This window comes from Lycorma delicatula, chromosome 4, assembly GCF_047948215.1.
Source record: "Lycorma delicatula isolate Av1 chromosome 4, ASM4794821v1, whole genome shotgun sequence".
Classification (NCBI taxonomy): Eukaryota; Metazoa; Arthropoda; class Insecta; order Hemiptera; family Fulgoridae; genus Lycorma; species Lycorma delicatula.
The window spans coordinates 79,920,798-79,937,357 of record NC_134458.1 but is presented as its reverse complement, the minus strand read 5'-3'; the positions used below and the strand labels follow the sequence as shown (position 1 = coordinate 79,937,357).

General features: G+C 31.2%; 1 protein-coding gene across 1 annotated transcript in view; it reads right to left on the bottom strand.

Moving 5' to 3' along the window:
* Positions 1-16,560, bottom strand: part of Lnpk (zinc-ribbon metal-binding protein lunapark) — a 68,651-nt gene that overhangs the window by 13,804 nt on the left and 38,287 nt on the right. The window contains exons 6-8 of the mRNA XM_075363409.1: positions 11,641-11,802; positions 8,682-8,798; positions 2,433-2,495 (exon numbers count right to left, since the gene is read on the bottom strand). Of these exons, the coding sequence (XP_075219524.1) occupies positions 2,433-2,495; positions 8,682-8,798; positions 11,641-11,802 (342 nt within the window). The remainder of the gene's footprint in view (positions 1-2,432; positions 2,496-8,681; positions 8,799-11,640; positions 11,803-16,560) is intronic.

The following is a 16,560-nucleotide window of genomic DNA, read 5'->3' as shown; positions in this document are numbered from 1 at the left end:
CAAGGAGTCTTTCTTGCGTGGTCCTAAAAAATCTTTTAGGAAGAACAGCAGCAAACAAGCAACACTGGTGTGGAATGTTTTAAGGAAATACTTACATATGTGTCCATACAGACTATAGCTGAGTAACTTTCTTGATTATATTATGTTTAGTGATGAGCCAACATTTCATATTAGTGAAAAAATTAACACAAATAATGGAAGTATTGTGGGGGGGGGGGTTAAAATCCCCCTTGAACTCTTCTAACATGAAAAGGACTTGCCACAATTAAATTTTTTCAATATAATATCCCAATGGCAAGTTTACAGACCATTCTTTTTCACTGAAGCAAGTGTAACAAAAGTTACTTATTTGATAAGCTGCATACATCACTGTATAACAGTGCCTCCTCAATGGCATAACTCGTACAAGATCTACCTGATTTGACAAAAGGATTGAAGCAGCTGTCACTTTCATTACTCCAGATATGCTGATTAAAGTACGGGGTGAACATTCCTATTGGTTGGATGTGTGCCGCATGACAAAAGGTGCTCACATTGAACACTTGTAGGGAAAACTGTAAGAATAACTTTAATTTTATTTGTGATTCATTACTGTAAGTCAAAGTTAAGAGATATATTAAGCAGCTTCAAAAACTGATATTCTTTTTTTTACACCCTGTATTTTATGCTAATGAATACATTCCCATATTTCCTAGCAAAAAAATGTCTTAGGGCAGTAAATGAAAAAACAGATTATTCATCTCTAAGTTGATCTATCTGAAAGTAGGAAATAACAGGAGACAAAAAAAACCTGTCTTACAAAAATGAAAGAATACTTTTTTGAGTATTTTATAGAATGAAAACAACTAAGAGGTGAAACCAAACTTTATACACACATCAGTAGTACTTTAATTTTTTCTGAAAAGTCCTCAACAGGGTATTCTTCATTTGGCCTTTTCTATTTTAATTTCAAAACTTTCTGTAGCCATGCTCTTGATATTTACATTATATATTACTCTTTCCAACTGGTTTCCAGTGGGTTATTTGGATTACCCCTCCCTGAGGACTACACCTGTGAATTTTATAGCAAAATATAAGGTAATATACATAAATGTAATAAACAGCTTTTTCAGACAGCTTATTGTGGATGTTATTTGCAATAAACCAGAAATAATAACACTTCTTAATATATATATATTGAGAAGGGTTATTAATGTGCACACACACACACACACACACACACACACACACACACACACACACACACACACACACACACACACACACACACACACATACACAAAGATGCCAATTTAAAAATATCCATTATTATACAAATTAAGCTGCTTACAAAATTTTAATATAAAATGAATATTGGACTCGAATGAAGAAAATATAGTGTGAGGGAAAAACAATTCATTAAGCCAGATCTCATCTGACTCAGTGGAAAATACAATTCTCAGTGTACGGTGTTGTATTTAAACAGTATGATGTTATTTGAAAGATTTATTAAATGAAAAAAATCTTCATTGATGAAGGTATTTTACTACACCTCTTATGTTCAGCGAATGGAAAATTCATAAAATTAGCACCAAAAAACAAGCTAATGAGAAAATGGTAGAAGTTTCTCACAACAGATTCTGGAATACAAAACTTGTTCATTTGTAACAACAAATGAATTAGGATAAGGTATATTTTAAGAGAAAAATAAAACAGGAAAAATAATTATATTTCTATAAAAATCTCTCAGAAAATTAAGAATAGTGAATACTTCTTAATGTTTGGCTCATACAGCTGGTAGAAAAATTTAAAAATTATATCATATTGCTCCATGAAATGGATGAAGGCAATTATAAATATGTTTCAAGCGGTTTAAGAACCTTACTTGTGGTAATATGTCAGTTATAGACAAATTTTTTTAACAAGGCTCGGTTTCACCTTGGTGGATTCATAAAAAACCAAAACATTCATACATGTTTTTGTAGTCACCTCTTCATGTGCAAAAGTGGTGTATAGAGTCAAGATAGTAGTTTGACTATATTTTTTGAGAAAACTGTAAATTCTAATAAGAGACTGTTGTGAAATTCATTGCTCTGTTAGAAGTAAGTATTACTTAGACACACAGTTAATATCGCATTTCACAGTTAATATCTGTGAAATGCTTTTAGATAGCTAATCCTTAGAATGCAATATAGATTTAATGAGATTAGTAAAAAAATTTCTGAAAAACTGAAAAAAAAATTATCAGCATTTTGTTAGCGCCACAAGAATTCCTGTATGAATAAAGATTTATGTATCTGTTTATAAAAGAAACTGAATACAAAAAACTGTAACTTAACTGTAGCTTAAACAGTAGTAACTTAACTGTAGTAATAGAACTTAATGAACAAAAACTGTAAAAGAACCTTTTTTGTCAACAAACATTATCTTTTGTATATTAAATATGAAATTACCTGATTTGTTAGGGCAGTCTTTGTTCTCAGTTTTTGTGTCTTTATTTTCAGGCGATTCAGAATCTAAAAATACAAAAATATACACCCATAAATAAAAACGATAAGACAGTGTAGAAAACATTCAATGGCAAAGTAATTTAAATACTGTGATGGTAAATATATATTACAAATTAATGAAAAGCATATGAAGAAATGAGAATAGGTGATAAAAAAAAGACAAAAGAATAAATGAAGAGAAAGAGGAGATGATACTGTCTCATAAAAAACAGCTAACAAAGGATGTCTTCACCGAGAAAAAACTAATCAGTGAAATAAAATATGGCATAAAGCTAGTCTAGGTGACTGACATTTTTTTCTCTGTTCAACCAATAGGAGACTATAAGTCAACATTTGAAAGTTTGGCTCTATAATATAATTTTTTATTAATTTAATATTTATACATCGTTTGTTGCCTGACAATTTATTTTCAATCTTAAGATATCTGTTCAAAGAGAATCAAACAATTTCTTATTCTTGAAGAGTAATTGAACCGATTCTGTAAAACTTGATAAGAGTGCAGCATTAGTATCATGAGTACCTAAAGTGCACATATTTTTTTTATAACTCTACAGAGCAGATCAGTTGTGCAGAAGCCACTGAGTATTAGTGTAACAGGTGCTTGTCACACATTTTTGTGCATAATGATGAAATGCATTGAACAATTTTGCTGTATCATATTCTGTCAAAAGCTTGGAAACAAAGTGACACAATGCTAAAGTGAAATAATTTGTAAGATTAAGTAAGCTATTGGGAACGAAGCTTTGGGGATTACAAAATTAAAAAGTGCTGTAACTGCTGTGAAATTCAGTTGACAGTAACCAGTGTACCGGTAGGTTGTCAGGTCAACAAATCAAAATTCAAATTCCATTACAGATGTACAGTATGTTAATGGAATACGTGTCAGCTCACCATCTGAAATTGGGATAACCAATGGTTTCATACATATGATTTTAATGGACAATTCTGCAATGCACGAGTGATCACAAAATTTTGCCAAAGCTGCTTTTGCTTGTAGAGAAACATTTGTCTTGATGTTCCTCAGAATATGCTTGAGTGTACCAACAGCGATCCCAACTTTCTTAAAACCACAATAACTGATGATTGAGATTAGATGTATGGATATAACCCAGAAATTGAAGTCAGCTGTCATGGTGGAGGTCACCATCATCCCCAGGACTGAAGAAAACAAAACAAATGAGGAGTATAATGAAAGAGATGATGACTGCTTTTCTTTTTGATTACCATGGAATTTTGCATTACGAATATGCACCAGAAAACTAAACTGTCATCAAACAGTACTGTCTGGAGTTTCTGCATTACCTTTGTACGCAGTTTGGTTTAAAAGATGAGATATGTGGCAATCACGTAAGTGGTAGCTGCACCATGATAATGCACCCACCCATTCATCATCTATTTCAGGATTTTTTTGGTCAGACACAGAATTCCTCTGGGTTGCCAAGGTCCTTGTGGTCTGAAACTGATTGTGAAAAGGTCCAAATCTGACAACTGGAAGGACATAATGATGAACACAACAGTACAGTTAGTAGCTATTCCAAAAGAGGGCTACAATATATGTTTCCAGCAATGCAAAGATTTCTGGATTAAGTGTATGAAGACACAAAGGGACTACTTTAAAGTTGACTAGAATCGGAAGCTCCTACGAAAACAATTTATTTTCATGACCTATGGTTGAATAATATTTGAATGAAATTCATACATTTAACCAAATATCACAAAAATGCTTTTTGGCATTGTTTCATTACGAAAAATGTTTCGGTACTGTTAAAATTATTTATTAATTTCTTTTTTCAAATTTATTTAAGATTAAACATTAAAAATAAATAATATGCATATATATACAATAATCTGATGATTAGTGCGAGCTTTCTACAAAATAAAAGTTCAATATAAATAAATTAAAAACAAATTGCTGATGTATAATTTTGGTAATAGCTAAATTTTAATAAACATAAACCATTGTTGATACTACATGGTCTTTAATCTGCCTTGCCTAAGTAAAAGACAAGGTTTAAACTAATCAAAATAATACAAAATATATATACATACAGTAATGAGATTTTGACTCTTGTTGAAAGCTTCAAAGAATTTTTATTTTATTTGTTATTATTTTTGTTAATTTTTTCTTTTATTAAATAATCTTATTTTTCTATTTAATAATAATACTAGCACAAATAAAACTTGATATAATTTTATTTATTATATAGATAAATAAATAAACACAACTGGTTAAATAGTTTTTCTATTTTTAAATTAGATATTTGGACAGCATGTTTATTCTTGTCTAGCAAGATATAATTGTCAATACAATTTTATATTAAATATTTTTAAAAAGTTTTTTACATTATTTTATTTAAAAAAGATCGAAAAGAGAACCACCCGGGGCACAATGAAAGGGTTACTTAACTAAAAAATCAGAGAAGACAGATAAGTGCTGTTGCCCATCATGGTAGAGAATTATCATTTTTCTTAAAATGAGAAATACATCTTAAAAAAAGGATTTATTGCACCTTTACCATTTCAAAAATAATTTCAGCAAATAATAATGAACATAAATCAACTTATGCAAGCAAATAAAGCTACGCATCCATGCAGTTTTAATTAATAAATTTTACTAATTAAAAAACTTAAGTATTAAGTACTAAGCAAAAGCTAGCTAGTACTTCTTATTACTTAAGATATTACAAAAGCTAATTATTCATACTTTATGCTTAAGCTAAGTCTAAAGTTCCGTGTTTAATTTTTATTTTATTATTCACTTATTCTTTTAAATCATCATGGTGCTTAATTTTTAAGCTCAGGGAATAATTTCAAGAATATTTCTTCATGGAACCCCTCTCATTAAACTTAATTTGTGTTCAGCAAGGGGACTTTTTCCTTTTATTTCTCTCATCTTTAATTTTTATTTTTTTCCTAATTTTATTATACTTCAATCATTCTTCATACTTAATATTTAACAAACATATATCAAGTACATGCACATTATAAAACCAATTATCTTTTTAGACTAAATTAGTCTTAAAATTAAACAATACACCAATTAGTCTTAAATGAAATAAAGTCAAAGCTATCGCTATTTTTTTTTGTTGTTGTAATAATTCATATAAATTCTGATATGATTAATATTAAAATTTAAAGTAAAACTATGGCCGAAATACAGTTATTAGAAAATATTCATGTTTAAAGTTGTTCCGGAAAGTTCAAAGTTATAAATTTATTTGTTTTGAGAACATTTTATATGACATCTTTATGAACATTCTACATGATCCCGAGAGTTTATAAGCCCAGTGGCTGCCAGGAACAAGACAGTCACTTACTTTCCCAAAAGACACTCTCTAGTCAGAAGTCATGATCATCAGGGACAGGAAGGAGCAAGGATATCAAACACCACACAAGGATCGTCCACCTGCACAACTCCATCGTCGTTCTACAGATTTTAACCAACAGCCATCAGGATGACCATTCCTGCCTGACTAAATTTCGGCTGATACAGATAATTATATTTTTTTTTTTAATATTAAAATTTCATTTCACAAACATAATTTCATTGCTAATATTACCACAACCCTGAGAGTAGGGCTATCTGCACAATCATCAGAAGCTAACACCATCTTATTCTTTTCTTAATCTATAATTTGATCTAATTTAATTTCCTTTTCTTTTCAAAACTGAGTTTCTTTTATCTATTATTATTATTATTATTATTATGCTTTTACGACCAACATGGGACACTTAAATCAATTTTAGTTGGATCTTTTCTGAGAAAAGCGTGCTATTTTACTCTTCCGAGCTGCCCAGTATTTCTTCATCCGTTCAGTTGCTTTCCTTTCTTCATCTGTAAACACCCTCTTCGTTGTATTTTGTCATTTGTCTGTCTTTTGTTTAAATCTAATGTTTTTGTCTTTTAGCTTTGTAATTTTTCCAGTTTTATTCTGTAGGTCAGTCAGGGAAATTCCCAATTCTTTCATATCTTCTCTAATTTCTTTGATCCATCCTACTTCTAGCTTTTGGAATCAGGGCTTTTCAATGATATTTCTTGACAGTCTTTCTTTTATTAGTATATATATATATTTTTTCTTTTTTTAATTCAATATACTTGTAATATTTGATATTTCATATCGTCCGCACAACAATCTATTTCTTAACAAAACTTTTTACCTTGAATCCAATAATATTCATCAATGTAATGATATGTAAGATTTAATTATATTATTAACGAATAAAAAATTTAATATTGTTATAATATATATACCAGCACATTCATAATGGCTTTGCTTGCGCTATATAGTTATTAGCATTCCCATCGTGGTTATTTTAATTTTTTTATTTTATGTTTTTTAGTCATATAAGCCAGAGGGAGGTGCAGCCAGTCACGTTGCACATACAGTAACAGATGCAGTGGCTAGTTGTTTAAGCTGCTATGCCATAAACTGTTGCATCTCTTAAAAAAATCAAAATTCATATAACTGAAAAATGGGTTTAGATATTTATCTGAAGAATATTTGCAGCCGAAATGTCATATAATTGGACTTCATGCAAAACAAACGTAAGAATTTTATTGGAAATGTGGATGAAACACCCCTTTACTTTGATGTGCTGTGTAAATATACAGTAACTTCCAAGGGTGAAAGAGAAGTTAAAATATTTAGTACAGGATACAAAAAACAACATGTTACTGTATAGCTATGTAAATCGCAGATGGCCAGAGATTACCACCATTCTTAATATTAAATAGGAAAACAATGCCTAAAAACAAGAAATTTCTCAATGGTATAAAGTGTGTTGGCCACAAGAATGGTCAGATGGCTTCTGAAATTATGGAAAACTAGGTAAATGCCTTGTGGAACAAGACCAGGGACTCTCCAAAAACTAAAAACATGCTTGTTGTAATGGATGCATTTAAAGGGCATTTAGTAGATTCAATGAAAAATATACTGAAGAAAGAAAATTATGACTTGGAGATTATCCTGGGTGGTTCAACCAGTCAACTCCAGCCACTAAATGACTGTATTATGACGCCCTTCAAAGATCACAAATGAAAAGAATACGAAAATTGGTTACATTCAGCAAAACCATCCTCTTAACTGCTACCAGAAAACTAAAAATGACAAGTTCTTCAGCAACAGTAGAATGGGTTTCTATTATCTGGAATAAAATCCGAAATAAAATATATCCTTTATAAATTTTGCATCACAAATGCCATGAATGGAACAGAAGATGACCTAACATGGAAAATATGATGATATTGATACCGCTTCCAGAGACGGCAGTGAAAATGAGCGTTTATCTGATTGTAATTCGTATTTATTCAATTTAAATTACCTATATGGAATTACGAGGCATATTCATAAAATAAAGGCCGTTTGGTCATTAAAAACAGTAACTCATGAGAAAAGGTTTTTACTTACAATTTTAGTTTACTACATATCTACTTCACTGTTCCACATAATTGCTGTTCAGTTCTAAGCACTTTTCGTAATGCTGCACCAGTTTCTTTAACCCCACTGCACAGAAGTTTGTCACCAGGGAATTGAGCCAGCTGACAATGGCAGTTTTGAGTTCCTCATCGTTTTCAAACCGTTGTTCACCAAGCCACTTTTTCAAATACAAGAAGAGAAAGTAGTCACTAGGTGCAAGGTTGGGACTATATGCTGTGTAGGAAAGTGGTAAAAATATTCCCAACAAAAACTTTGAACCTTCTTCTTGGTTAAGGCAGCAGTGTGAGGACACACCTTGTCATGAAGGAGGATTAAGCCAGATGACAGTTTCCGTGTCATTTATTTTGGATCACACATCTCAGTTTAGTGAGTATTTCACAGTACATGTCAGATGTAATCGTTGATCCAAGTTCCATGAAATCAACCAAAATTCTTTATAAAATCCTTTGAAGTATTTTTTTTGTAAGATTCTTTGTAAATAAATCTTATTATTCTTATTCTATCAACTTTTTCCTACAAACCTTTTGAAAATTTATGGTGCGGCTTAGATTTGAACAAATACAGTAAATAAATTATACAACTTCAAGCTATATTAATTTTTTTTTTGGGAATTTGTCTATTTTTTTTAACAGACATCCTTAACAAACTCTTTTTAAAAAAGAGACGCAACATGAATGTAGCAATTGAGAAACTTCATGATTTTTTCCCTCTGATCACTTGGTTTATTAAAAAGTAATTCCACATTTATTCATACCAGGATCGGAATCAGATGAAGTTTCTGGTCTCTCCTCTTCCTTATCTAGAAGCCTTGGAGACAGAGGACGCTGCTTTTTTGCTGGGTTGAAAAATGAACAATAACAACAGTGGAATGCTGAAAATAACATGAAATTAAAGTTTTATTAGAATACTTTAAGATCTCATAATTACAATACATATAGTTTACCATTATGAGAAAGATATTTGCAGCTTTATGGAAAATAAGCATCCATGTCTGGTTTAGTTGTGGTGAGGTGCATAAAACAGTATGCTAATTAACACTTGTTATGGAAAAACTACACTATAAATGTGAAGTATATTGTGTTGTTGCTGTGATTATATATAAATAAAATTCTTTCTGTTCTTTTATAATTAACTTAAGTTAAAACATTTATCATGGGAATGAAGAAAAAATAAGCTATAAGCAGAAAAGTGATGTAAGCATGAAATATAAAAATCAGTATCTTCTTGGGCTCATAAACACAAAATTTAATCATACCTAACCACTTAGAACTTTCTAAGCATATAAAACAATTACATAAAGTTCAAATTCAAGAAATTTGGAAAACTTTATTTTCACCCAACAGTTCTATATGATCTGTTAAATTACTCATGAACAATTTAAATATTAGAAACTTTTATTATATACGAGTAGTTATTTTAATCCACACATTCTAAAATTTATTTTAGTACTTGACACCACAGAAAGTAATTGTAAACACCTTCAGTAAATTGGTTTACTGATTTTCATCAATTAAGAATGTTTTGTTAAAGAGTGAAGTCAGATAACTAAATTCATTATGAGAGGATAGGGCTACATAGATAAGAAGTAGGTTTTCTAAGATAATGGCTTCCTTTTAAATATCTCATGAATTGCTCTAGCTATAATACTTGTACGTTATGAGTGAAGTTCAATAAATTAATTTTGTTAGTCAAACATATTAATCAATGTCTACTACTAAAAAAAATTCATTTGCTCATTAATGTTGCCACTGAGTGTGATTATCATGCACAATCACTAAGTGTGATATCAACAACTGGTTCTTTTATATTTATTCTTACAGTAAAATAGACCAAGCAAGACTGTTGATTCCAAAACAATAGAGATCATTAATAACTATGTCCAAATTACAATGTCTACAAAAACAATCAATCATATATAATTGCTACCACTTAGGTTTTTTAACAGTTAGTTATCAGAGATGATTAAAATGTCAAAAAATTGTGTTCTGTGATCCAATACTAACGTCACAACACATTTTACGAAGGTCATTCACTGTTAGGTAATGGAGCAAATGCTATGCTAAAAGGATAGTAGAATGTTGAAATGTAGCTGTCACTGCCATGACACCAAGCATCAACATTGGTTGCACCACCAGTAATGTTCTACTTGTTCAAACTTAGGATTACTTTAAATCAATCAAGAATATTACAATCATTTTCAACAAAGATTAGGCAGTAAATTCATTTTTGTTCTAATTATAATAATAAATGCAGGTTAGGTTTATGAGCTAACCAGTTTTAGAAAAAATATTTTTATATGTATTTTCTTAACTGTAAATAAATTATTGGCATTATATGAAGCTGATAAAAAACATGTGGAATTTTAGTTTTTTCAAAAAATCTTTATTTATTCATCAATATTGATTTTATCACCTTCAAAGTACTTCTCTTCAGACATAATACATTTGCACCAGTGTTTTTTCCAATCTTCAAAGCACCCTCTGGAATGAAATTTTTGGTATAGTGTTTAGCTCCTTCAGTGATTCTATCTTTATTTCTTCAATGTTGGAAAAACGCCATCCTTTCATAGTTTTTTTCAGCTTTGGGAATAGGAAAAAGTCACAGGGGCCCATATTTGGCAAATACAGAGGCTGAGGCATCATAACAGTGTTGTTTTTGGGGCAAAAATTCATGAACAAGCAGTGAAGTGTGAGCAGGTGCATTATTGTGGTGCAACTGCAATGAATTTTTTGCCACAAATCCAGGCATTTTCTTCTATTGCTTCATGCAAATGACATAGAACTTCCAGGTAGTACTCCTTATTGACCGTATGACCTGGTCGCAAGAACTCATGATACACTAAGACCTGTTCAAATTGAAGGACACAGTGATCAGAACATTCACATTCGATCAAACTTGATGAGCTTTTTTTGGTCTTGGCTTTTCAGGAAGCTTCCACTGGGACCGACTGGGCCAGGTTTCAACATGTACCAATTATGACTTGTTTCAGCAGTTCTGGATCATTGTTCACTTCATTTAGTAAATCCTGAACAATGTTCATTCGGCACTGCTTTTGGTCGAAATTCAACAATTTTGGAACAAATTTTTCTGCCACACATTTCATGCCCAAAACATCTGAAAAAATTGCTTGGCATGAGCCAAATGAATGCCAACATCAACAGCAAGCCCTCTGATAGCAATTTGGTGATAGTCCATAATCATTTTTTTCACTTTTTTGATATTGTCATTGGTTGTTGATGCTTTATTCAATTCTAAAAGCAAAATTTAATGCAAATTCTTTGTTCCATTTTTCTCCAAGTTTAAAAACGTTGACCATACCAAAAAATATGTAACCTTTTCAACAGCCAATAATAAACTAAACAAAGAATATGGCTACCAATGAAAATATACGTTAGGGACAAGTGTACCAATAAAAAAAAAATTATGACAATTAGACTTATACAGCCCAGAAAATTTTAAAATTCTGCATATTTTTTTATCAAACCTCATATGTAAATGTATACTTATCTACAAACTCCCAAAATTGAATACAAGATTACATAAATATGAATCTTTTACAAACTTCACATTACTCTGTACTGGAATTGTAGGTTTGGAAGTTCATTTTGATCAGTTTTATCTAGATTGAAATCTGCCTGACTATAATTGTATTTTAATGTAAAGAAAAATATGATGAGGGTTAGAAAATATTTTAAAATACGTAATAAAATTACCAAGAAAAGGAAATTCTTCACGTAAAGCCATTCCATTATGACCATGACACTGGCTGCAAACTAAAGCATATCTCCAACTAGGTCCATCTCCAACTATGCTCTCAATCAGTCTATCCAAGATACCCGATTCCTTTGGTAGAACTGGACGGGGTCTTGGCAATACTATAAAGCATTACAATACAAAATTTACATTTACACTTACATACAATGATAATTAATTGCAAAAACTAAATAAAAACTAGAGCAAAACTTATGTAGTCATGAACAGGAGTCCGGAAAAAGAGCCCAGCTGGAAGGACCGTGAAGGGCAGCCATTGAAGAAGTGGATGAAGATCTTCTCCTTATCCATTCCTTAAAATACCTTTATACTTACAATTAGTTAAATTAAATTAAATCAGCAATTGCGACTCCCTCTGGAGAAGGGGGCGCCGCATCGCTCCCTCCAAACAATTAGTGCCCCATTGTGGCATATTCCGGCTAGCATATGAAGCATTAGTACTGAAAGGACTTCAGTGGATGGTCTGAAGGGAAATTACGTCAGGAGGACAGGTTTTTAAAAGCCTAGCCTCCTGCGGTCGGACCCAGAAATGGGTTTGAGAACGCTGGTACAAACGGATATGGAATGCTAATAAATCCGTCTATAAAATATATAAAAACTTAAAACTTAGACCCATCATTAAAAAATAAACCCTTAAACTCGCCTGATTACAGAATCATACAGCAGCAAGGGACATTGTCCAGGGTCTGTGATTCAAAGGGAGAATCTGCAAAACTCCCGCCACCTTTGCATTCCATTCTATAACGCATTAACATGGTGTTATAAGGTCAATAATGAAGGTTGATAGTCACATGATTACAGTTCAGAGGAAGCTTCAGTGTGTTTTGTGGCTAATTAATGTTAGCTCACTTATACTTTTTAGGAATAACTCCAAGCATGTGTTCAATGAAGAACCACCACCATAAAAATATCATTCATCAATGAAACAAACAACTAAGAGAAATAGGCAGCCTAGCAGCCTACTGAAGCAGTCATTTAGGATGACCATCAGTATCTGAGACTGCTGAAGCTGTGTGAACAAGTTATTTGTGTAGCCCGAACAATCAATGTAAAAATATTCTGTAGTTAGGTGTTCCAAAAACAATTACATTTTATTGGTTATAAAATTCAGGCGTTGGATAAAATTTATATACAGTTACTGATTTGAATTTGCTACAATCATTCTGAATGGATTAGGTCATGATGAGAGAGTTTTTAAACAAAAGTTTACTTTCAGTGATGAAGCAAACTTTCACGTATAAGATTATTCCATTGAATAATTTTCAAATATGGGATACTGAAACTCCACATGGAACATCAACATGTCAGCCTAAGTCAATGTAAATGTAAAAATCAAGAGAAACTATCCAAGTTCTTGAATGTAAAAATGTTCTACTACCAGTGCATGGATACTGTGTTACAAGGTCAGTAGCTGCACAAAGCACATTAGACCACAATTATGGTGCAAAAGAAGGTTCAGTATGTTGTGTGGCTTGGTAAGTTTGAGTCAGTTGTCTCATGAATACTGTAGTGCAGTGATTCCCAAACTGTGCACTGCAGCATCACGAGGAGCCGTGTCCTCTTCACACGGGCACCGTGAAATATTGTAAAAGCTTTATAATTAATTGAACCAAGATATTTATAATTATTAATTTAATGTTAATAAAATAAATAAAAAAATAATGAAGATAAACAAATTTTATTATTTTTATCTCCTACTTATGAGTAGTCATACTTTTACTTAGGGTAGAGTGCCATGGAAAAAACTTTAATTGAAAAAGGGCGCTGCGACTCAGAAAAGTTTGGGAACCACTGCTGTAGTGTGTTCAATGAAGAGTAACCAGACAGAAACAGCATTCATTGATGGGAGAAATGGCTCAGAGAAACAGGTAGCTTACTAAAGCAGTTACATCCAGCATGATCATCAGTGACTGATTAAGTAGCTGATGTTGTGCGAACAAGTTATTTGTGTAGCCTGAAGAATCAGTGCAGAAAAAACAACTACGCTCTACTGGTTATAAAATTTGGGTGTTACATAAAATTAACCCAAGGACAAAATTAAATGATTTGAACTCGCTAAATTATTGCGGGTGGGTGAGATCATGATGAAAAATTTTTAGCAAGTCGATTTTCACTTATTACGCTAGGTTTTAATCACCGTAATCTTTAAATATGGGGTACTAAATCTCCTCACATCATTATAAAATCTTAGCATGACAAACCACCAAAAATCAATATGTGATGCCCAATTGGACAAGACAGTTTTAATCTATTCTTTTTTGCTGAAAAAACTACACTGTGATACAACTTCCTAGATATCTTAGAAGGATATGCAGTGCTTCAAATACTGAAAAATTCCATTCTCCAGTTAGATGGAGTTCCTACACATTCAGCTGCATTCATGTGATTACTTAAACAAAACATTTCCTCAGTGATGAGTTAGACAGGAAGGGTGAATACCCGGCCAATATGGTCTTCAAATCTTATCCTTATCAATTTTTCCAGCAATGGAAGGAGCTGCTTAAGTATGTGAAGTCACAAGAGCATTAGATGGAGACTAGAATTGGAAACCACTAGGTAAGCTTTTTTTTCATAGCCTATGTTCAGATGATTTTTGAACAGACATTGCATATGTGCTAGGAAAGTGATACAGTTTAGGAGTAATAATGCCGTTTTTCTTTTATTTAATTTCTGAATGATTTAAGTCAATTTAAAGTAAAGATAGATTACGGCTACAACTGAAATGCAGTAGATATAAAAGCATATGCTATGTAAATAGATAAGAAAATATAAAGTTAATAAACATGGTTTAAACTATTCTAGTTAGAATTATCGGCCAAAATAAGCACACATAAAATTGCATAATATATGCATGCTCCAAAGAAATGTGACGACCTGTTGGATTTTATCAATAATGATAACAAGATAAACTGAGTACCATCTAACATTATCTGTTGATCTTGTGACATCCATTACATTAAAAGTAGTCTAAATCTGCTGGAAACAAGTAATCCTTTGAAAAAAAATTTCACATTTAAAAAATAAATTATTTTTAAAAGATGATGTGTAAAAGCTACAAATCAATTTTTGCATATATAATTTTTGAAAAAATTATGCGTTATACTCTGCTCAATACATTACATACAGAACAACCACTTTTTAGCTTCTTGCTGGTCTTAACTATATTATATTATTCTCAGCAATGTAGTTATAAAATGCCCTGGATATAACATTATGACTGTTTAAGTCTTTTGTCATGTGTTTTTTTTGTCATTGGTTCTGCAATAAGAATTAGTTTGGACAACAAAGGATAACATTTAAGATTTTTTAAATTTGTTAATAATAATTGTGTATAGTAAATTAAAGCCTGTTGATTTCTAGTATTTAAATATTTTTGTAAATATTTATTAGTTTTGTTTATATACAAGAAAGAATCACGAATAGAGTGTAACAGTATACACACTGAGATAAAATCCCCTTGAAAATAAGGATAATACCCACTTAAAAATGATAATTAAAGTGATCCTAATAATTTGGTAGTGACTGAACCTACCATGCAACCGAGCTACATTACCAAATACTGGATAGCTCACTGAATATCTTTTCTACTAGCTTTATACTTATGAACCAATATAAAATTTTAAGTGGCTATATACTGTAATATCAATCATAAAAATGTTAAATACGTTAATAATTACATGTTTCAATTCAATGTTTGGTTATGGACATCACTTTTTCAAATAAATTTTTAACTGGCACTGTTTACATGGCCATAAATAAATGTCAACTGAAACTGCATCCAATGTTTTTAAACTCTAGTGATCTACAGGAACCAGTTTATTAGAGACAACACTTTGGCCACTGACATTTTATATTACTTCACAACCTTCAATTAAAAATTTTAATCCCTACAATACACTAGACACTGTGCACAATCAGATTAAGAATGCAGCTTAAAATGCTTATTACCACCTATTACTTTTTAAGACCTACAATCATCAAAATGATGATTGAAAATGATCTGAAATTTTATTTAGAGAAAAGTGAAAAGTTCACACTTTACCAGATGTTAACTAAATAATTTATGAAATTGATTTTTCAAAGTTATGGCACTAGAAGTTACACATAAAAAAAAAGCATAATAATTATGGATTTCCCCCTCAATAAAAATTATACTAATATACTTTTAAAAATAAATTGTAAGAAGCATATATTGCTATGATCATTAGCTGTTATTAAAAAATGCAAACAGTATTCTTAAAAACTGGTGATCAATGGCAACCATTTTATAAAATTAAATGTGAATTCAGTCACTGGTACTTTATCAGATCCTCTTATTCAAATATGCCTCTGGCTGAGATATACCAGGTTTTGCAGAACAATCAGTTTTGTAAAGGGAGAAAGAAAAACATATGTTTTCTTACTTCTTTCATGTTGTTTTATGAGCTTTAAATCAGGAGGTTTCTTTAATCAGAAAAGACAAATTTCCCTAATCTATTATGGCTTTAGGGAGTTCTGCTAGCAATTATATTATTTCATTCCGTCACAACAGTTTTACATAAATGTTTTGTTGGTAGAGGTAATGTTCATTTTGTAATTCTAAGGTATTCAAGTTAATAATGTAATAATGTTTTTTAATTAGAGTGTTATTTACTTTCCCATTTACTAATCATATTAAAATTTCGCTTTTCACAGAAAGTATAAATTATTTTTGTCTTAAATCAGAAAAAAGACAAATTTAATTGAAAAGACTACCTGCATAGTAATGAAAAAAGTACAAGAAGCAATATTACTTAAGAAAAACAATACAGAAAAATAGCACAGTTTTTAGCAGAAAAACTTTGTCTGGCAAGCGGTTGAAAATATGGTAATACAACCAACAA